This window comes from Malaclemys terrapin, chromosome 14, assembly GCF_027887155.1.
Source record: "Malaclemys terrapin pileata isolate rMalTer1 chromosome 14, rMalTer1.hap1, whole genome shotgun sequence".
In the NCBI taxonomy this organism is placed as follows: domain Eukaryota; kingdom Metazoa; phylum Chordata; order Testudines; family Emydidae; genus Malaclemys; species Malaclemys terrapin.
This window is the reverse complement of record NC_071518.1, coordinates 34,444,838-34,466,523: the sequence shown is the minus strand read 5'-3', so window position 1 is coordinate 34,466,523 and position 21,686 is coordinate 34,444,838. Positions and strand designations below refer to the sequence as shown.

The 21,686-nt window shown below is 41.0% G+C and overlaps 2 protein-coding genes across 6 annotated transcripts in view; one reads left to right on the top strand and one right to left on the bottom strand.

Moving 5' to 3' along the window:
- The window catches only part of DNAAF1 (dynein axonemal assembly factor 1), a 44,453-nt gene extending 38,199 nt beyond the window's left edge, over positions 1–6,254 (bottom strand). The window contains exon 1 of the mRNA XM_054049281.1: positions 6,233–6,254. Within this exon, the coding sequence (XP_053905256.1) occupies positions 6,233–6,254 (22 nt within the window). The remainder of the gene's footprint in view (positions 1–6,232) is intronic.
- HSDL1 (hydroxysteroid dehydrogenase like 1) lies at positions 1,040–20,543 on the top strand. Of its 5 annotated transcripts, none has more exons than XM_054049228.1 (5): positions 1,040–1,092; positions 14,856–15,088; positions 15,935–16,380; positions 18,295–18,525; positions 19,817–20,543. In XM_054049228.1, the coding sequence occupies exons 2-5, from the start codon at positions 14,869–14,871 to the stop codon at positions 19,916–19,918; spliced, it is 999 nt and encodes a 332-aa protein (XP_053905203.1). In that variant the 5' UTR covers positions 1,040–1,092; positions 14,856–14,868; the 3' UTR covers positions 19,919–20,543. The 5 variants fall into 5 exon arrangements, with proteins under 5 accessions (XP_053905203.1, XP_053905205.1, XP_053905204.1 ...); XM_054049230.1 differs by lacking the exon at positions 1,040–1,092 and adding an exon at positions 6,551–6,724; XM_054049229.1 differs by lacking the exon at positions 1,040–1,092 and adding an exon at positions 7,240–7,702.
- Positions 20,544–21,686: the final 1,143 nt, after the last annotated feature.

Here is a 21,686-nt window from a genome sequence, read left to right as displayed (position 1 = left end):
GTAAGATACATTACAATTTTAAACCTAACCATTGTCCTTAAGTGACTAGTGACTAGTGAGTGGTGACAGGGGGGAGACAGATAGCTCAGTGGTTGTGAGTTCAATCCTTGAGGGGGCCACTTAAGAATCTGGGGCAAAATTAGTACTTGGTCCTGCTAGTGAAGGCAGGGGGCTGGACTCAATGACCTTTCAAGGTCCCTTCCAGTTCTAGGAGATAGGAGATCTCCATTAATTTAATTTAAAGATGTCAGAACATGTTCATATTAGAGCTGAGTGGGTCTAATTTAATTTAATTATTTTAATATTTAATTTTCTTTCATTCTATAGGAATTAGATACAGTGCTCCTATTAGATAATTTCTAAATTATCTGTAAAACAAACAAAAACACCACACTGGAGTTTTCAGTTGCCTAAGTGGCCCCTGGATTTATGGTTAAAGTTGCCCCTACCCCCCCTGTGGGCAAGCACGGAATTCCCCCCCCCCCCCCCCGTGCACAGCCCCATTGGCCTGACTGGAGCTGCCCCCCTCAAATATAGAAATCAAACTGTGCCCATGGGTGTCTCACAAATCCCTTACCCTGTGTGTGTAGGGTACAGACCCCCCCCCGGGGGTGTCATGCAGATTTCCTCCCCTCTGAGTGGGGGGTGCATAACCCGCTCCCACCCTTATGGGGTGTCACCCTGCCCCCATGAAGCGCTTGTCCCCGGCAGCGGGGAGTCACACTCCCCCCGTTTCCCGTGCCGGGGGGGGGGGGGCAAACGCACCCCGTGAGGGACTGATCATGGGGCCCCTCTCCGGCCGGGATCCCCCCTCGCTCATTTCGGGGTCGCGCGCGCGCCCCTCCCCCCTCCCTTCCCGGAGCGGAGACTCACCCCCTTCCCTCCGCCTCAACCGCTACCAACCGCTTCTCCCGTAACCATGGCGACCTCAACGGCGGACCCAGAAGCCCCTGCGCGGCGCCCTCTAGCAACGGCGTTCGGAGCGTCCCGCCCCCGGACCTTACCAACAAGGAGTCAGGTGGTCTGGGAGTGGGCGGGGCCGAGGGAGAACTGGAAATAGGCCAGCCCGGTCCCCGTCCTTCGCGCGCGCAGGTATGGGGAGTCAGCAGGGGCTGGGCCGAAGGGAAATATGTGGAGGAGAAGGGTCCGGGTCGAGGGGTTTGGACAGGGAGTTCGATAAGTGGGGAGTGAGGGTCTAGGAAGACAGGGGATTGGGTAGGGGGGTCTGGGCTTAGGGGGTATATGTGGGGGATGAGGAGGGTCTGGGTAGAGGGGAATGGGGGGTTTGGACAGGGTGTGGGATATGTGAGGAGTGAGGGTCTGGGGAGACAGGGATTGGGTAGGGGGATCTGGGCAGAGGGTAAAGGGGTCTGGGCTTAGGGGGTATATGTGGAGGAGGAGGAGGGTCTGGACAGGGTGTGGGATATGTGGAGAGTGAGGGTCTGGGTAGAGGGAAAGGGGAGGAGTCTGGACGGTGTGGGATATGTGGGGAGTGAGGGTCTAGGGAGATGGGATTGGGTAGGGGGTTCTGGGCAGAGGGGAAGGGGTCTGGGCTTAGGGGGTATATGTGGGGGATGAGGAGCCTCTGGGTAGAGGGGAATGGGGGGTTTGGACAGGGTGTGGGATATGTGAGGAGTGAGGGTCTGGGGAGACAGGGATTGGGTAGGGGGATCTGAGCAGAGGAGAAGGTGTCTGGGCTTACAGGGTATATGTGGAGGAGGAGGAGGAAGAGGGTCTGGGTGAGGGGAAGGGGGTTCTAAGTACAGGTTGGGAGATGTGGGTTTTCTAGACTATAAGACCAGGAGGGACCACACTGTGGTCTTCTGGTCTGACCTCTTCTAACCCAGGCCATTGATTTCGCTGAACTAATTCCTGTTTGAACTAGAGTACTGTATATCTTTTAGAAAAACATCCAACTTTGACTTTAAAGTTGCTAGTGTTGGAGTATCCACCATGACTTTGGTAAATTGTTGTTAATTTACACCTAATCTTCAGACTTGTCTAGCTTCAACTTCTGGCTATTGGATCTTGTTATACCTTTCTCTTCTAGGGTTGCCAACCCTCCTGGTATCAGGCCCTATCTCCTGGAGGCTACTGAAGCCAAACCGGGAGATTTTAGGCTCTAAAAGTCTGGGGGTGCATCAGGGCTAAGGCAGGCTCCCTACGTGCCCTGACCCCATGCCGCTCCCAGAAGTGGCCAGCATGTGCAGCAGCTCCTAGATGGGGGGAGGGAGAGGGACATGGGGCTCGGGGCTCCGTGTGCTGCCCCTGCCCTGTGTGCTGATTCCGCAGCTCCCATTGGCTGGGAACTGTGACCAATGTGAGCTGCGGAGGCGGTGCCTGGGAGCGCAGGCAGTGTGTGGAGACCCCCTTCGGCCCCCCCACACACCTAGGATCCGCTGCCAGAGGGACATGTCAGCCGCTTCCAGGAGCGGTGCAGGGCCAGAGTACGCAGGGAGCCTGCCTTAGCCCTGCTGTGCCACCAGTTGGGAGCCGCCTGAGGTAAGCGCCTCCTGGTTGGAGCCTACAACCTCACCCCCTCCTGCACCCCTGCCCCAGCCCTGAGTTCTCTCCTGCACCCAAACTCCCTTCCAGAGTCTGCACCCCCTCCTGTACCCCAACCCCCTGCCCCAGCACTGAGCCCCTTCTGCACCCCCAACCCCCTTCCAGAGCCTACACCCCACACCCCCTCCTGCACCCCAATCCCCTGCCCCAGCCCTGAGCCCCCTCCAGCACCCAAACTCCCTCCCAGAGCTTGTACCACGCACCCCCTCCTGCATCCCAACTACCTGCCCCGGCCTTGAGCCCCCTCCAGCACCCAAACTCCCTCCCAGAGCTTGCACCCCAGCCCTAGCCTAGTGAAAGTGAGTGAGGGTGGGGGAGAGCGAGCGACGGAGGGAGGGGGGATGGAGTGATCAGGGCAGAGCCTTGGGGAAGGTGTGTGGCAGGGGGAAGGGCCTCAGTGTAGGGGTGGGGCAAGGGTGTTTGGGTTTGTGTGATTAGACAGTTGGCAACCCTATTTTCTGCTAGCTTGAAGAGCCCTATGAGGGCTCCCCCACCCTAGAGAGCTTGGTTCTTGTCCCGCAGAAAGAAAGCAGAAGGTCATAGTCCAAAGTGCAGGCAATGTGATGTTTATTGGGGTTAACAAGCAAATGTATGCACATCTCTATACATCCTTAGAGCTCTTCCCCCTCCCCTTAACAGGCTTAACTCTACCTGTAGTGCTCACCCCTGGTACCACCCCTTACAATTTATGGTCCTGTTCTGTTTTGGAGGGTCTTGAGTATGGGGGCTTTGGTACCACCTCTTTTGTACCCCATGGCGAGGGGGTGGGGGTAGGGAGTGAGATTATGTACCAGCCAGGGACACCTTTTCTTTTACTTTTTGTTTCTTATACCTCTTCCCTCATCCTCCTTGCCCCTCCCAACTGGTTGCTTAACCTTGTCTTGGGAGAGGAGTTGAGGCAGAACTGTCCTTCAATTGTACATTTGTATATCAAACTCCCACCCTATCCAGCAGCACTTAAACTCTATTTCTTATCTTTTCTCATTTTTCTAAAAACCCCATCTGGCTGTAGGCAGAAGCAGCCCACACTGCCTTTGTTCACTTATGTCAGTAAGGATATAAGACACAAACAGCTGTATTTTAAAAATCTCAAAATGCAAATGGGCAAACAAAACCTAAAATTCTATCTCAGGCAAATAAACAGGCTTAAATGCTATATTATCATTACTAACAAGCCTGTTATCAAATAGTTGTTCCCCATGTAAGTATTCTAAACTGAGATCAAGTCAGCCCTTAATCTTCTCTTAATTAAGGAAAATGAATTTAGTGCCTTGATTCTCTCGCTATAAAGCATGTTTTCCAATCCTTTAAGCACTTTTGTGTCTTCCTTTGAACTCTCTCCAATTTGTCACACCAGTGCCAAATACAGAGGTAGCATAACCTGAATACTCTTATTTGAGATTTTCCTGTTTATACATCCAAGAATTGTATCAGCCCTTTTGGCCATAGTATCTCACTGCAAGCTCATGTTCAGTTGATCCTGTAAATATGGGCTACATTTTTTTTGTTCTTAAATTCATGACTTTACATTTGGTCATATTAAAATGCATACTGTTTATTTTCTCCCAGCTTCCCAGCAATCCAGATCGCTCTGTATCAGTGACCTGTTCTCTTCATTATTTACCATGCCCCCAATTTTTGTGTCATCCTTAAATTTTTTTAGTGATTTATGTTTTCTTCCAGCTCATTGATAAAAATGTTAAATAGCATAGGCCCAAAACCAATCCCTGTACACACCCACACAATGATATTCCCCTTTTACAACTACATTATAAAACCTGTAAATTAGACAGTTTTTAATCCATTTAATGTGTGCCAGGTTAGTTTTGTAACATTTTAATCTTTTAATGAAAATGTCATGTGGTACCAAGTCAACTGCCTTACAGAAGTCCATGTATGTTGCAGCAACACTATTACCTTTATCAACCAAACTTGTAATTCCATTTAAAAAAACAAACCGACTATATCAAGTTAATTTGACAGGATCTGTTTTCCATAAACACATGACGAATGGCATTAATTATATTACTCTCCTTTAATTCTTTATTATTTGAGTCCTGTATCAGCCACTCTGTTATTTTGCTCAGGATTGATATCAGGCTGACAGGCCTATTTACCTGAATCATCTTGTTTACCCTTTTAAAATGTTGGTGCATTAGCTTTCTTCCAGTTGAAAATCAACACAAATGGTCCAGCAAACTCCTTGGCCAGCTCTTTTAAATCTCTTGGATTCAAGTTACCCAGACTTGCTGATTTTAAAATATTTAACTTTGGTAGTAGCTGCTGTTTAACATCCTTCTGTGTTACTATTAGAATGGAAAGTGTTTCTTTATCATATGAGAACTACATTCTCTGTTTTTTCCCCCCAAATACAGAAGAGAAATATTTATTGAACTTTCTGCATTATTATTGAAAGCTCTACCATTTCCATCTAGTAATGGACTGATACTATTGTTAGGATTCTTTTTGTTCCTAATATTCTTTAAAAAAACAAAAACAAAAACAAAAAAACACCTCTCTTATTTTCCTTAACTCTACTGCCCATAGATTGTTCCTTGTTTCTTTCAGCTTCCCTTATCAATGTTCTACAATTCCTAGTTTCTGATTTAATCAACCTCCCCTTCAATTTGTTATATTGTTTTATTTGTTACAGCTGCCTTTACTTCCCCTCTAAGCCAAGTTGTTTTTTAGCCAGTACAATCTTTTTTTCTCAATTGTGAGACTGGCTTTTTGGGCCTCTAGTAAAATGTTCTTGAACAATTCCCAGTTATTCACATTTTTCTGTTTAAATGTGATTTGGCTCATAATAGTTCAGTTTTATGAAATTAGCCCTTATAAAGCACCAAGTATACGTATTACTGGTTTGAACTTTATTTGGTTTGCACATAACAAATATGATCACTTGTATCTAAGCTACCCCAAGCTACCTCTTCTATCAGGAGAAGATCTAATATAGAATTCCCCCATGTTGGTTGCAATGCTTTTGAGATAGGAAATTGTCTATGTTTTGAAATTCTGAGGATGTTTTAGTACTGGCAGCGTATGAAACCTCCAGTGTCCGTTGCTCAGATTGAAGTCCCCCATGATCATGCAGCTCTTTTGCTATATGTTCCTAAAGAGCTGGTCATCCTGTTCAAATCACACTAAGGATGGTTTGTGGCAGATACCAACTGGTACCCTATCTAGTGCTTTATCTATTAGGACACTGATCCAAAAGCATTCAAGATAATTTTCTTCCAAGTTGTCAGTGACTTAGAAGCAGAACATGTCATTTTTGACATGAAGTGTCACTTCCCTTCCCCTTTTGCCCACTCAGTCCTTAATAATTAGGTTATAACCTTGATGGTTCTGGACACAAGTGGGGAGAGGAAGTCTGGGTGAGAGGAGAACATATATTACAGCATTCTACAGTCACTACTTCTTGGTAATTGCTTTGCCTCATTCAGGTTGGATGGTGCTCGGTGAATGAAGCAGGGATGCATTCATTGAACAGGGAAGATACAGTAATGCATTGAAATAATGTATCAGAATATTTCATTTATTAAAATATTTTAAAATAACTAGATAATTTTCCCAGTGGGAATTAGTATTTTTAAAATTTTTTGAAAGCAATTGTTTTCCTCTTTGCTTCTATTTTTAATAAGCTGTTTAAAAATAAGTGCTGTACCTCTTTCTCCTTCACTGTGCATCGTGCATTTTGTGTGCTGAATAAGGAAATGAGCATTCTGAATTAATAGTATGCAATTAACAATTGCTTCCTAATCCACATGTAGCGTATAGGGGAATTGGGAAGCACGGATAAGAAACCAGTTTCAGACTCGCAGAGTTAGGCCTATGTGTGGGGCAATAATTAGGCTTTTCCTGGCTTTTGAGTGATTGACTGTGCTTTGCATGAAGTATTTATATAAGTCAGATATTGTGTGCTGCACTAAGCATGAGTTGGTGTTTTGCTCAACAAAGATGGACTTGCACACCTTTTTTTATACAATTAAGCACATCCATAAGTGCTTTACTGAATTGGAGCCTAAGTGTCCAGTGGTAGGGCATTGCCTTGGAAGCCCAGGAGATCACTTTCTGCTTAATTTTTCCCGTCTGCCAAACAGGGATTGAGATGCTCTCCCCACTTCATAAATTACTTCCAAACCCATGAATGAAAATGGTAAATAATAACTTTGCTCTTTCTATGTAGCACGAAGTCTTATTGTTAGTATTACATGAATAATGATGATCTGTTTGATGTTGATGATTTCTTAACGTTCATAATCATTGTGTATTGACTGCTCAAAATATTTAGAAACCATAACAAAATTGTTTCAGTTCTATCCATGCTCTTGGTATTTGTAATGTATAGTTGACTTAAGTAGGATTTTTGTCTCTTGAATTTCCATTTTCTCTATAAAAAGAGTGAACATCATTCTCCGAGTTTGTCCCTAGTGTCATGACACTCACAAATTTCATCTCCATCGTTGGAAAAACAAAACAAAAATGAGCATTTTGTTTTCCATAGCAAAAAAAATGTAATGGGCCAAATTTAGAGTAGCTGAAAAAGGTATAATTCAATTGAAGTCTCTAAAATTACTCTGGCTTTCAGTAGGGATAAATATGCCCCAGGGTTACCATGCGACTGACTCATTCTATTGTGGGCTTATCACTTTTATATCCAGGTCCTTTTAAGGTATCTACGTCAACAATGATATAAATACTGTTTTTCTCCAAAAGAAAATGGGGTGGGGAGAATCCCTATTGAACTATGGTTAGGTCCTAGCCTTAAAATCTTCAAGTAATATCAGTGTATTGTACTATGGCTACACTGCAAACATAATTTTGCAGCTTACCTTTTTTATAGAATATGCAGACTTAGAAATGTCAGACCCACTGCTCCTCTTTAAAAGCCGAACATCTGAAAACCTGGATTTTGGATCTTTATGACCTGTAGTTTGCCAGTGACGCTCTTGATACACTTGCCAGGCAATGTGAGAATCTGCTATCCAGGTTTTACTCTGATCTTGAAACTTCTCACGCTGAAACGATTAAAGCAATGAGCAGAACTTAGGAGAGGATTTGCTTCTTGGTTTATTATTTAATAGAAAATGCCTTCAAAAGTATAACCAGAAACCTTGGACCAGTTTTTCACAGGGTATGTAAAATTTATGGGTTTCTTGATTTGTGTTCTGATCTAATGTCTGGACTTATCGGGTAAGAAAAAACCTATTAAAAATAAAGCGAGTATGCTTATGCCACCTACAATCAGCCTCTTTTTGGATTGAATTATTAATGGGAAGCTGGAGGGGAGGCATTTGTTTTTTAAATAATTTACAGGTAAATATTCTGCAAGGTAGGAAACTGACAGGGTCAAAAATCTTAGAATAGAAAAGTATTGATATGAGAAAATGGCCTAGAGCAGGAGTTCGGGACCCCTCAGGGGGTCGCGAGGTTATTACATGGGGGTCGTGAGCTGTCAGCCTCCACCCCAACCCCGCTTTGCCTCCAGCATTTATAAAGTATTTTTAATTTATAAGGGGGGTCACACTCAGAGATTTGCTATGTGAAAGGGATCACCAGTATAAAAGTTTGAGAACCATTGGCCTAGAGAGAGGACAGGGTTAGCAAAGGGAAATCATTTAGGATGAAAGGGGGGATACTTTGTGGGTAAGTGTCAGTCCCACTTCTGTTTTTTTGGTACGTAAATGGCCTTGACTTACAGAAGTGAATAAATAGAGAAAAGCAGAGAAACAAATATTCCAGAGAGAGTGCTGTGTGAATTTCAGTGTAAATTGAGTGATTGATGAGAGAACCAAAAGTAGGCATATGGTCAGATTCCTTCCTGCTGTGATCAACAGGGGAGTGATTCAACCAGAGAAAACAGGTGGTAGTACTGCTCCCTCGCAGTTGCCACTGGGAAAAGGCAGCTCTGAGTTACGTCAGGAACCCTGCTGGTATAGGATGCCCTGGATCAACACATCTCCTAGCTGCTCTGACCCTGCATCCTCTTCAACCAATGCTATCTACCTGTAGCCCCCTACTAGTCTGTATGCTGCCAAAGATCTCCATCTGCTGCTGCCAGCAAAGACTTGAGTCGACTTAGCTGATAGCAAACAAGGAAGAATAATACAGAGAAGCCAAGAGAAATATCGGGAGGTGTTTGTCAATAATGCATTAAATGTGTCTGTACAACGTTTTAAAGGAGCAAAGCAAGCAGGCATAATTTTGGGATATAATATATGCATGCAGGCTTCAAATGGGCTGGAAGATAAAATAGAATTGTGTGGACTGAAGAGTTTTGGGGCAAAAGACATGGGGGTACAGATGGCGAGTGGAGTGGTGGGGGAGGAGAAACATGGCCAATTTTGAAGCAAGATTATCTGATTCACGAAGAGTGTAGCATTGACTGTCCCAGGATATTTTCCTGGAAGCTTTCTGTCTTTTTCAAAATGTGATGGTGCTTTACTGAACTCATAGAGCACAAGAATAGATCTTGTGTGCATCAGGCTGGAAGTAAATCTCTTTATTTATATTGGTCATGGCAATCCTGTCACTTGCCAACTGAGGAGCATTACCCCAGACTCTGCTGCAATACTTTTCTGGGCTCATCTCCATTTAATAGCTAATACAGCTATAGGCCATCCCAGGTAATAAATTCAGACTGTAATGCCAAGATCTGTTGCTTCTGATCTCAAGGATTAAAAATACGGCTGTACGCCCTCTCAAAGGTGCAGTAGCATTATAGTTGCAGTTAGGCACGTTCAGTTGAGCCAACCATAACATATTTAAGAACGAGTGAAATTCCAGCAAGTGATGAGAGACCTAGCATTTCTGTGATACTCCTTCAAGCCATGGATGTGTGAGTATCTTGCTGTCACATTTATAGATGTAAAATCTGTTGTTATACTTTTATATTATTTACATAAAACCTGCACTGTGCAGAATCCATCCTCTGGTTACTTGTATTTTCTATCTGATTTATATTTTGTGTTTTGTATAAATTGTAAGTTCCTTGGGCCAGTGACTCTGTGGTTCTGTTTTCTGTAGGGTAATAACATGAAAAAACATGTTTCAATAACATGAAACACATGAGCAACAATGTGTATAGATAAGGACTGAAGACAGCTGTTTTAGTTGGATAATTTACAAACATGACGATAAAATAGAAGCAGTTTATCCTGAATATATTTACTCAGGAGGTAATTGTTAAAATAGATCAAAATGTCAACATCGGTGATTGAAATAAAGATAGAACCATCCACTTTTAAAAAGAGTTGAGGAGTTTTGACCATTTACTATTTTTAATACATCTCAAACATCATTGCATCATAAACTCCCCTCTCCTCCTCCATATCCTCTCCAACTTCTTTGGTTTCCTCTTACTCCTGGTTTTTCACCATCTCTCATGCAGCCCCCTTTTCTGTATGCCAAGCAGCTTCCTTCATCGCTTTAAACCCTACCTATTTTTGTAATCTTCCATTATTAATCTCCTCCACAATGGTTCTTCTGTGTGTACTTGTGCTATATACAGTATTGTATTTGTTAAAATTAGATTGTAACCCCTTCAGGACTGGGACCTAAGCCTTCTGTGTGTTCTGGAAAGTGTCACGTACACTTACAGTGCTCTATGAATAAGAAATGAAAATGCCCCACCATGGAAGTTGAGATCTGTCAGGTCTGTTCTGGAATTACTTTCCTGGTGGCAGGACATTCACAGCAGAGGCATGCTTTTGTATAGTCTGCTGTCCTCAGCAGTTCACCAGAATCTGCATTTGGCAGCCCTCTGGACATAGTGTAAGAGCTATTAGCTTGGGCAGACTTTGGTTGAGTCTTATGGAGAGTTTTGTTAACAAGCAGAGGTTCTTTTATATTGTATTGATCTTGAATTTTTTTTCCTCTTAAGATGATGCCTTTGGTACTGAGAGCGTCATGCATGCATTAGATTAAAGGGGCACTTTTAGGTCAGTTAAGGACCAGATGTTTTTTTACACCAATGTATTGTTTTCCCCAGGCCCTTAATCCTTCCCATCTGCAGTGGGAAAGGGTTGCCACCTCTGAGGTACAAAAAAAGAGACAGACAGCATGATCCTGAGCCCATAAAACTGGACAGCTGCCAGTGTGTACTAAGCCTCCCTTACAGGTTTCTTGGGACAACTACCTCCAAAAAGGAACGATCCTGGGAAAACCTGGACAGGTGGCAACCCTAACTGGGAGTCAATTTTTTTCTGCGTTTGACTTCCAATGCCAGTAAAACATCCATGTTCCTCATGCAGACTTCAGCGTGTTTAATACCATTCAAAAGGGTCTAATCCGCCAATCATTCCTGAAGTTGTTTTAACATATTTTGTTGAAAGCACCACCACAGATTGGTCCCTAAAACTGGAGGTTTATCTTATTAGTTTTGCCACTGCCTTTATAGAAATAAATTTAAAATTAAAATGATTTTACTTCTCAGTTAGAGCCCCTCACAGCAGCATCTGATAGAAGATATTCCTCCTCCTTCAAAATGTGAAGTTAATTTCGGTTTTCAGATTTAAATGAATACAAAATGTATTTTATTTTACTTAGTTTGGAAAAAATAAATTCAGACTCTCTCAGGAATTTGAGATTTTTATGACTTCAAAGAATTATCATTTATTTCATAATGGCCAGAAGTGCAGTGGATGATTTGGAGAACAAATGGAAAGATAAGGTCCCTGCCCTGAAGAACTGACAAATTTATAATAGATATGATATGGGTGAGTGAAGGTACAAATAATAGGGAGGGGAAGGACAAGGGTTAACAGGCAAACTAGCCACATTGTTTCTCCATCAGGATGAGAGAGAGGAGAGAGATTATTTCTGTTTTGAAATAGTTAGAAGGTACTTGGATACTATGGCAGTGGGGCGATGCAAGTAAATAGTAGATCATATAGTAACTCAGTTTAGGTATGTGTACAAATGGGTGGGAAAACAAAGTTGTTTAAAATATTATAATTGAATCACTTGTGGGCTGTTGCAGTTGAGGTAAGTTTTAAGACCGCATTTGAATGCAGAGAGGGTAGTGGTTTGGTGGACCAGACTAGAAACATTCTAGAAGCAAACAACCTGCCGGGATTATCTGATAAGAGCATTAAATCTGTGAGGGCAGCTAAAGGGATAACATCAAATTAAAAACTGCCCTTCTGTCTGTATTACGTACTTCTATTACAAGTAATGACTAGCTGAAAGAGGTTAGCAGAAAAAGTGATTTTTTTTTTTCCTTCTCAAGCTTGTGTTTTACAGCACTTTGTATATAGTCAGTTTCAACAGTATCTCCTGCATAGATTGTTTGCCCTTTGGTGTGGGTGCGTCTCTCTCACACAGCAACATGGAATGCTAAAATATTAGGGCAGGATAAAACTTCAGAAAATATATTTGTAAAACCACAAATATTGGCATGATGAATCAGCAGTATGTGTAGTATCTGACACGATTTCAAAATCAGTTTTTGAAATTACTAGCTTGTAAACTGATGGCCACTTATAATCAGTGAAAGCGTAATTAATGGCTGCAGAATAAATAATAGGCTGTTGAAAAGACTCATGTAGCTGAATTCAGCTTTTTATATGGTGACAATTCACATGCACAAAATTACATTTTACATTAGTACTGCATGAACTTTATGGTCTTTTGGCCAACAAACTAGAATTTGAGATCAGCATTTTGACCCACATTTCTAAGTGTTTTGTAGACAACCCAGGGTACATACACAAGTTGGAGCCATTGGAGAGTTTACAAATCCTCAGTTTAGATGTGTGTGCATTGGGCATGTACTTTTGAACATGTGAACCTTTGTTTTTAGTTTTTGCTTGTTTCTGCATACTAAGAAGATGGACTATAGTTTGATCTAGTAAAATAAGAAATATGCTGTTCAATTTAGCTCAAAGTGATGATAATTTTTCACATGCCTATTAAGCTTCACAATTAGTATGTTTTATCCAAAAGAAGCAGATTGCAATGGGCTTTATAGACAATATATGGGTCCATAGACCCTTCACTAAAATGTAGTCATTTCGCAAGTAGGATGTGGCATATAACTTAATATTCCAAAATTAGGAATGCTACATATTAATTTAGGAGAGAAATGGAAGAATATCTTCAACTGAAACAATAGGAGAAACATAGGTAGGTCAGAACAGAATAGCCAGAGTTGAAGTTTAGTTGGGACAGAAAGTCTTTTTTATTAAGCCACCCCTCTTCCCAATACTGTATTTTATGACTGTAACCACAGGTTTTCAGGAGCTTGCTTTTTTGTTTCACCCTGTGTGTCTGACCAGTAGAACTATATTAATCTCATAGCTTCTCTTCATGATCATGTTGAAGACATTGACAAAACTAGCATTGAATTCTGTTAGATTGCATGTGGGCTGCACTTTCCACAGTATTTTCTGAATCCAAGCTACAGTATATGCATCCCATAATTAGCAAGTAACTATACAAATCCTGAACTGTGCATGTCTTTAATTAATGGAGAGGAGTGGTTCACATAAACTTCTTTATCCTGTTGTGGAATTCTAACTCCCTGTTTCTAATTCTAATCTCTTGCCAGTTCCTATGTGTTGCAATCACAACAGCAGAAAATAATGTTCATAGGCAAAACATTTTACAAGCACTTGTAGGAGTAGAATATGTACAATATGTTGCAACTATATGCTGTATGTAGCCTCTTTAGGCTGGGAAAGATTAGATTTTTATCGGTAAATGTGGGTATCTATTTCACCACACACAAACTGACTAAACAGTATTTCCGTAGATGATGATTGAAATTTAAAGATTAGCAAACTAAGAGAAATTCTTCTTGAGAACTTGTTAGAAGCTGTTGTTAAATAATTGTCTGACACCTCAACACTTTCCTGCAACTGTGCAGATATAAATAGGTAATAAAAAAAAATCTTTAAACCCCAAATTTTGTGAAACTATGAAAATATAAGTTGATAAAAATAGAAAAAAGCTTAAAAATAAACATTATCTGTCAAAATTAGAAAAAAATAAAAAGTGAATTCTGCCAAGCCTGAATGTCTCACATGCCCAAATGCTTCACGGGAGTAAATAATACAATTACAGAGATAAATCCAAAACAATAGCAGAGAGGAAATTAAATAATATATAGCAGGGATGAAAGTGATCTTTTCACCTGAGATTTGAAAAGAAATGGAAAGCCGGATGGGGGTGGGGAGGTGATAGATAAAGGGAAACAATTTTAGGTAGTTGGAGTAGCAAAATGGAAGGATTTTGCACCAATCATGGTGAAATTGGTGGGGGCTGGGACAGAAAGAAGAGGTAGGTGCAGAATGAGCAGAAGTAGGCATGAAGAAATGAGCGCGAGGCCAGTGCAAGGCCATGTAGTATCTTCAAAACAAGGACTGCAGTTTTGATCTTGGAGGTAATAGGGAATTAGAGGTGTTGTAGGGGATTGCCCATTGGTGGGAACATGCAGTAGGATAGGTAAAATCATCATTTATGTGACAGTCTGGAGATAGGACTTGGGACACCAAGAATCATAGAAATGTAGGGCTGGAAAGGATGGAGTCCAGTCCTCTGTCCTGAGGCAGGACCAAGTAAACGTAGACCATCCCTGATAGGTATTTCTCCAACCTGTTCTTAAAAACCTCCAATGATGGGGATTCCACAACCTCCCCTGGAAGGCTATTCTAGTGTTTAACTACCCTTATAATTAGAAAGATTTTCCAAATATTTAACCAAAATCTTCCGTGCTTCAGATTAAGCCCCTTACTTCTTGCCTTACCTTCACTAGGCATGGAGAATAATTGATCAACATCCTCTTTGTAACATATGTGAAGGCTATCGGGTCCCCCATTAGTCGTCTTATCTCAAGACTAAATATGCACAGATTTTTTTACCTTTCCTAATAGGTCAGGTTTTCTAAACCTTTTTCATTTTTGTTGCTGTCTGGGGAAGCATTGCAATCAAGAAGCCAAGAAAAGATGAACTATAGATCAGGATTTTAAGTAGGGTGGATTTGAAACCATCTTATTTTGTGGGGAGGTGGTGATAAACTGGCTTACATTATGGGAAAAGAAAAGTCAGACTGCTGATATTAACAGTGGACTTTCCAAATGTTCGACAGTTGCATGGTTCTGTGTTGGTGTCCTGGCTTCCTTCCATCTTGAAATGTTACTAAACATCAGTACAAAAAGAATAAAATTCCACCTCATTTCAATCAGATTATTCTGTGTTCTAAAGCTATGGTCAGTGTAATATTTGTGTTCTGCTAAACAGAGGGGGTTTGATAATTGCTTATATATCACCTATGTTTTCTTTTTTAGATTTCTGATTGCCATGGCTGCAGTTGACAGTTTCTACCTCTTGTATAGGGAGATTGGTCGTTCCTGCAGTTGTTATATGGAGGCACTGGCTTTAGTTGGAGCCTGGTATGTGGCCAGAAAATGCTTCACTCTTGTGTGTGATTCTTACAGCTTGATCAGGTTGCATTTCATCCCCAAGCTGGTGAGCAGGGCTGATTTTGTCAAGCAATATGGAAGATGGGCGGTAGTCACTGGTAAGAGAACGCAACAGTGTGTCTGTTATTTTTATCTGAAAGCCAGTCGTACTTGTGTTTGATTTGAAAGATGCTTTTCCCCTCCTTGCCCTTAGTAATGATCAACCCGTTGGTGATATATGTTATTATATTTTGTGGAGCTATTTTTCAGATGAATCTGGACCTTTCATAGTAAATACTGGCCCTGAAATAACAGCATTGACAATTAAACTCTCCAGCAATAGTTTTCCTCCCTTTTAAACAGAGGATCCAGTGTCTCAGAGCTTAGGGAGTCCTACTGACTTCAGTCATGCTCTTACAGTCTGACACAACCTCTTTCCATGCAGATATTACTGGATTCTGCCATTCTTTTTCCTTTACTTAGCGATTCTGCTGCTTCTGCGTGTCTGATCAGACTCAGAAGCTGTTGACATCTAAGAAGATGAGCAGAGACCTCTAGTTGAAAAGTGACTACTGGAGGAGCAGAATGGCAGGCAGATATGTACCCACTATCTTGTTCACGTTCTTTGTATAACGACTTTCACAAAGCACTCAGATTTGGCTCAGGGTAAAATTTGCACCTCTGACATACTCTCTTCACTAGACTTGCCTCAGTCTTCTAATCCTGTGTTCTAAACCCTACGCCACTCTCATAGTAAATGTAACTACTTTATGATTTGGGGTTTTAACTGATTGTAATAGACAGGTCTCTCTCTGGCATGGCTTTATTGAGATCAGGACTGATCACTTATTTCTTATCACCTTGAGGGGGAACAATATCATAATGAAATAAAAGTGGAAACAGAAAACTGGGGTCACCATATTAGCTGCTGTATCTCCACATTACTATCTTACTTTCTGCTGTAGGTAGCACAGCTGGCATTGGAAAAGCCTATGCTGAAGAACTGGCAAGCCGTGGCATCAACATTATCTTAATCAGCCGGAGCAAAGAGAAGCTGGAGGCCGTAGCTAAAGACATAACCGAAACCTATAAAGTTGAAACTGCTGTTATAGTAGCAGATTTCAGCAAAGGTCGTGAGATTTACTCTTCCATTAAGGAAGCCCTCAGAGACAAAGACATTGGGATTTTGGTGAATAATGTAGGAGTGTTTTATACCTACCCGGAATATTTTACCAGGTTGTCTGAGGACAAACTATGGGAAATTGTCAATGTAAATATTGCTGCCGCTAACATGATGGTGCATATAGTGCTGCCAGGGATGGTACAGAGGAAAAGAGGTGCGATTGTGAATGTTTCTTCTGGATCCTGCTGCAAACCCACACCACAGATGGCAGCGTATTCAGCCTCCAAGGTAAGCCAGGATGCAGAATGTGCTTAACCCTACCATGCCAGTTGAGCTTCTCTAGCTTGTGCAGAGGGGCGTGAGGCTATTTATTTGTATTGTGGTACTGCTTAAGAGCGCCAGTCATGGATCAGGGCACCATTTGGTAAATGCTATACAAAAAATGGCTTTACCTGTTGGTCCATTTAGAATGGCTGGTGTCACAAATGATGCTAGCCTGGGCTGTCTGAAGCACAAGGACTGTGCCTTCTCCCTACAGAGGGAGAGGGAAGGCTCTGGACTTCATTCTCTGCCTCTCCCCTCTAGGCACCCCCACAGGGCAAGTCCCAGGTCATTTCAGATGTTTTAAGATATATTCTACCTAGCTAAAACATGAGACTCTCAGGTTCTCATATAACACTATTTTTTTTTTAAGTTTGTGGCATAGTGTTCCCAGTAATTTGCTGTGGATTATAGTAAACCTCTAAAAGTAGTTTAATGTAGCTACTTGCTGGTAGTTCTTTTTGTTGTTAAATTAATCCTTTATTAAATGTCAGTTTCTGAACAGTAAAGTGCTATTTTTTGCAAAATTTAGAGAAAAGGATGTGCCTTAATGTCTCACTTACCTAGATGTGGAATTTCATATATTAATATTACAGTAGTGCCTAGAAGTTTTAGAAGTGACCAAAATCCTCGTGATAGCAGTAGAACTAGTATCAGAGACTTCCTGCCTCCTCCATACAAGATCCCATGAAGGGGTAGGATTACGACAGTCCCAATCCTTTCAACACTTTATTAATTTTAAGCATGTGAGTAATCCCACTGACTTCAGTTGAACTACTAACAGGCTAAGTGTTTGCAGGATCACAGCCAAGGCTACCAGGAGTTAGAGAAGCACTAGTGGGGCTATTGACATTGCAGGTTCAGTTTCTGCTTCAGGCATATTATTTTTATTTTTAAAGTTTTTTGGGGGGCGGGGGTTGTTTTGTTCATGTTTCGTTTGTTTCCCCTCCACAAGCAGAGTGAGTTTGGGAAGGGAAGATGACTCCCTTTTTCCCACTACGCCCCATGAGCAACTGTGGGAGAGAATCCCATGAGTCATGGAGCAATGCAGAAAGTATGTGCACATGTGGGAATCCAGGATCGTACTGGCTGGCCACTTAGTTACCAGCACTGCACTGATATCGCAGGCATCTGACTAACCATTTATTATGATAGCAATGCAGCAGACAACATTACAGCAATGTTACTCCTATGATAAGAGTGCACCAAACTTATTTATTGTGCTGTGCTTGATTTCCATAGTCCCCACTATCAGGTTTATGATGCTAAAGTTTAGTTTTTACACTGGGGAGTAAAATGAGCTGAGGAAGGTGTTTGGGCCATGCCCAGGCCTTAATTCTGTAAACATGCATGTGTGTAATTTTACACACGAGTACTTCTGTTAGCTTCAGTGAGACTACATGCACATGAAAAGTTCAGCACATGTATAATGTTTGCAGGAGCAGGACCTAAATGACGCTACACAGTGCTGTCTAATGCACTAAGTAAACTGGAAAAAAAAAAGGTATTAAAGAAAAAATATTTTGGTTGTAAATTCAGGTAGTGTTTGCACCAATAGTAGGTGCAACACTTCAGCCAGAAGTATGGGTCTTAAAAATTGACATACCTTTAAACTAATTAACTGGGTCTCCTATAATTTGCTGAAAAACACAAATAGATGCTGAAAACTGGAAATCATGGTCATGCCATAAAAACATATTTTGGATTTTTTTCTAGTATTTATGTCAAAATATAGGTTCTTTTTTTATAACCCTTTTGTCAGAATAGTAGTATAGTTGTCCAAGATACTAGTTTTAATAATACTTTACACAAAGACTTTATTACCCCCCTCCTCCCCATGCAAAATTGAGGAATCCTAATTTTCTGCTTTTATCTTACCAGGCCTACTTGGACCACTTCAGTAGAGCACTACATTACGAATATGCTTCAAAAGGAATCTTTATTCAGAGTTTAATCCCATTCTTCATCTCCACAAACATGACACAATTTGGTGATCGCATTCTGTCAAACAAGTTTTTTTTTGTGCCTTCAGCTAAAGTATATGCACATCATGCTGTTTCCACCCTTGGGATATCCAGAAGGACTACAGGATACTGGATCCATTCTATTCAGGTAACATAATTAATCCAACTAGTTTACATTAGTAAATCTCATTACTTTTTCGAAGGGGGAAATTTAATTTTGTGGCTTCCATTGATTTTCATGGGAGTCGAGAAGCTAAAACAAGTGCAAAGTTTTGAACATTTGTTCTAATCAGCAGCACAAACCAATTAACCTAAACCAGAGGCACTGCTCCATATTTCTTGACCGCTTCCATGTTTAATCAAATTATGACTGGACTACATATTTTGCCTTAGGAGGAGAGGGAGAATATGATTGCTACTTTTAATTTGCAGCGCAAATTAAAAAAAAAATTGCATTCAAAAACACATAAAGGGTTACCAAATGAAATTAATAGGCAGCAGGTTTAAAACAAACAAAAGGAAGTATTTTTTTCACACAATACACAGTCAGTCTGTGGAACTCCTTGCCAGAAGATATTGGGAAAGCCAAGACTAAAACAGGGTTCAAAAAAGAACTAGGTAAGTTCATGGAGGATAGGTCCATCAATGGCTATTAGCTTTGATGGGCAGGGATGGTGTCCCTAGCCTCTGTTTTCCAGAAGCAAGGAATGGTTGACAGGGGACGGATCACTTGACGATTACCAGTTCTGTTCATTCCCTATGGGGCACCTGGCATTGGCCACTGTTAGCTACTGGGCTAAATGGATCTTTGGTCTGACCCAGTATGGTTATTCTTATATAACATCTTGCACCTCTCTTAAACTTGAATATGTCACAGTTCAGTAACTGTTTTCATTGAATTACACTTAAAATTTCTTGAAAATATTTGTTGTGTTTAAAAAAATTGTTACAAAATCCACATCTTTAGCCACAACTACCTGAAAATGTCTCTCCGTTTAATGTAGATTTCCTTTTTTTAATTGCACAGTATGTGCCCATAACCTCACTTTGCAAAGGGACTGGTGTGAGCACTAATGACATCTCCTGGTTAATTTGGATCATTTTGTAAAGTGGGAAAGAAGGGGGGACGTAAGGGGTGGAGATTAGGAAGAAATGAAGGGGAGAGCATGGAATTTATGAATAAACAACTAAGATATATTTGCAGAGCCTGATCTTACACCTGTATGAGTAAGGTGGTTCTAAGGTCCATAACATTATATTTAGTTACAGCATTTCTTTTTTAATTTTAATTGTCATATTCTGTAGTTTGTTCTATTTAATGTAAAATAATAAGTGTTGATGTTCAGAAAAGGAGTTGTACTTTCATGGTAGTTCGAAAAACTGCAAGTTTACCTAGACAGAACAAATCCTTTAACCTTTTCTCCCCCTCTCTTTTGTAGTTTCTGCTTGTACAGTACATGCCAGAATGGTTCTGGGTTTGGGGAATGCAGATTCTCAACAGAGCTCTACGTCAGGACGCCTTATCCCACAGAATATATTAGGAATATCCTCTAGGAAATAGCCAATGTGCTAAACTACTGCAGTAACCTAATTTGAGCATTGGAAGAACTCTTTTTAAAAAAAACAACAAAAAACAGTTTGCTAATATGTTTTCATCACAAACAATATACGTACCATAGTTACCAGAGAAGCCTGGATCTGCCCCTCTCTTTGTACTACTGGGCCCAGAGCAAAAGCTGAGCAGGACATAACTGTTTTTTGTCTAGTTTAGTTCAGATAGTTAAATCTCTGAGTTTCTCATGTAATTGAATGAGAGTGGGCGGGGTACTGATCCTGCATGGAATTGACTGGTCATGGAAATTCTAATAATATGAATGGGAATTTAGATAGCCCGGTGTTTTGCAGGATTGGGCACTGGAAGAGTTGAAGGGGATCCCAAATCATGTTGTGTTATAAAGACAATCTCAGATTTTCAGTGGACTATCTTGTGTTGGTTTTCCAATCTTGTCATTGCAGGTATTATGTTGAAAAATGTATAAGGTTACTTTTTCAAAACTGGGGAAAAGGTAGAATGCATTTAAGGCTTTTTAGTTAATTAACTCTTTTTTTGTTTGTGTGTGTTCTGTATTGCTATGATAGAGCAGCAATAAAGTTCAAATAAAAATGTTTGCTTGCTTTCCTATACCGAGTGTGAAAGATTTTGATCCAGTTTTCAAGTGGATACTCCATAAATTCTTCAGACATCACAGATTATTAAATCAGATACTTAAACTATTTTAAAAAGTCCATGATTTAAGGTGGAGTCTTTTGAGCTTTTAAAAATATATTTAGGTCTTCATTCTTCAGTAAGTGAAAACCCTAATTAATTTTGTAACATTTGCTTTTATGTAGCTAGTACTGTAGCATTTTTTCACTACTTTCTGTCCACCTGGTACCATATACTGTGGTGTTAATACTCACCACAAAAACTAAATTTTCTGGGAGTCAGATGTGCTATTTTGTTGTTGTTGTTGTTGTCTACATATAAATCCCATGTTAAACCAGAATCTGAATTATGCATAGTAGATTTATCACTCAGTTTTCTATGTAATATCATTAGGATTCTGTATTACCACCCCCTTAACTGTTATAATGAGACCATTAAAAATATAGAATAATGATGCAAAAGTAACTTCAGGTAGAGCAGTGGGTAACTTCTATATCTTCTAATTTGTGTTAATAGATCTGTTACCCATGAGGACAGGATTTGCCCTACATTCAATGCCAACGTCTTGTGTGGGATACAGGTCTAAAGAGCAGTAGCAACAATATACAGCTCCACTGCGGGAGGGAGGGTGGGAGACCCTGCAGGAGTACTCTGCACCTCTTGTACAGCAGAGCAGTGCTTCATGGCAGCAACATGGAGAGAGAGTTCACATGGGTCCAACAACTACATCTATCCATTGGCCAAAACCCCGCGGTGGAGGGCATATAGCAGGTTATAGCCTCTGATAGATCCCAGATGATGCAGTTGTGGCTGCAAAATAAAACTGACTCCTTCGTGCCTGCTGTGGGTTGGGAAAGCAGGATTCTCCCCCACCACCCAACTCCACTTACTGTAGGTGCCCTGTGCAAAGCCTGAATATCTACTTTGTACAGGGGGATTAGAATTCAGCCCCAATTGAATAAAGGATGGGTGCCCATGTGACTAATTACAAACCTGTTACAAGATGGCTAATTCTAAAACATATCTTATGGTATTTTGGGTCAGATCTCTTTAAAATCCAATATACAGATAGTTCATACTGTGAAACCTCCCACAGGTTTTTA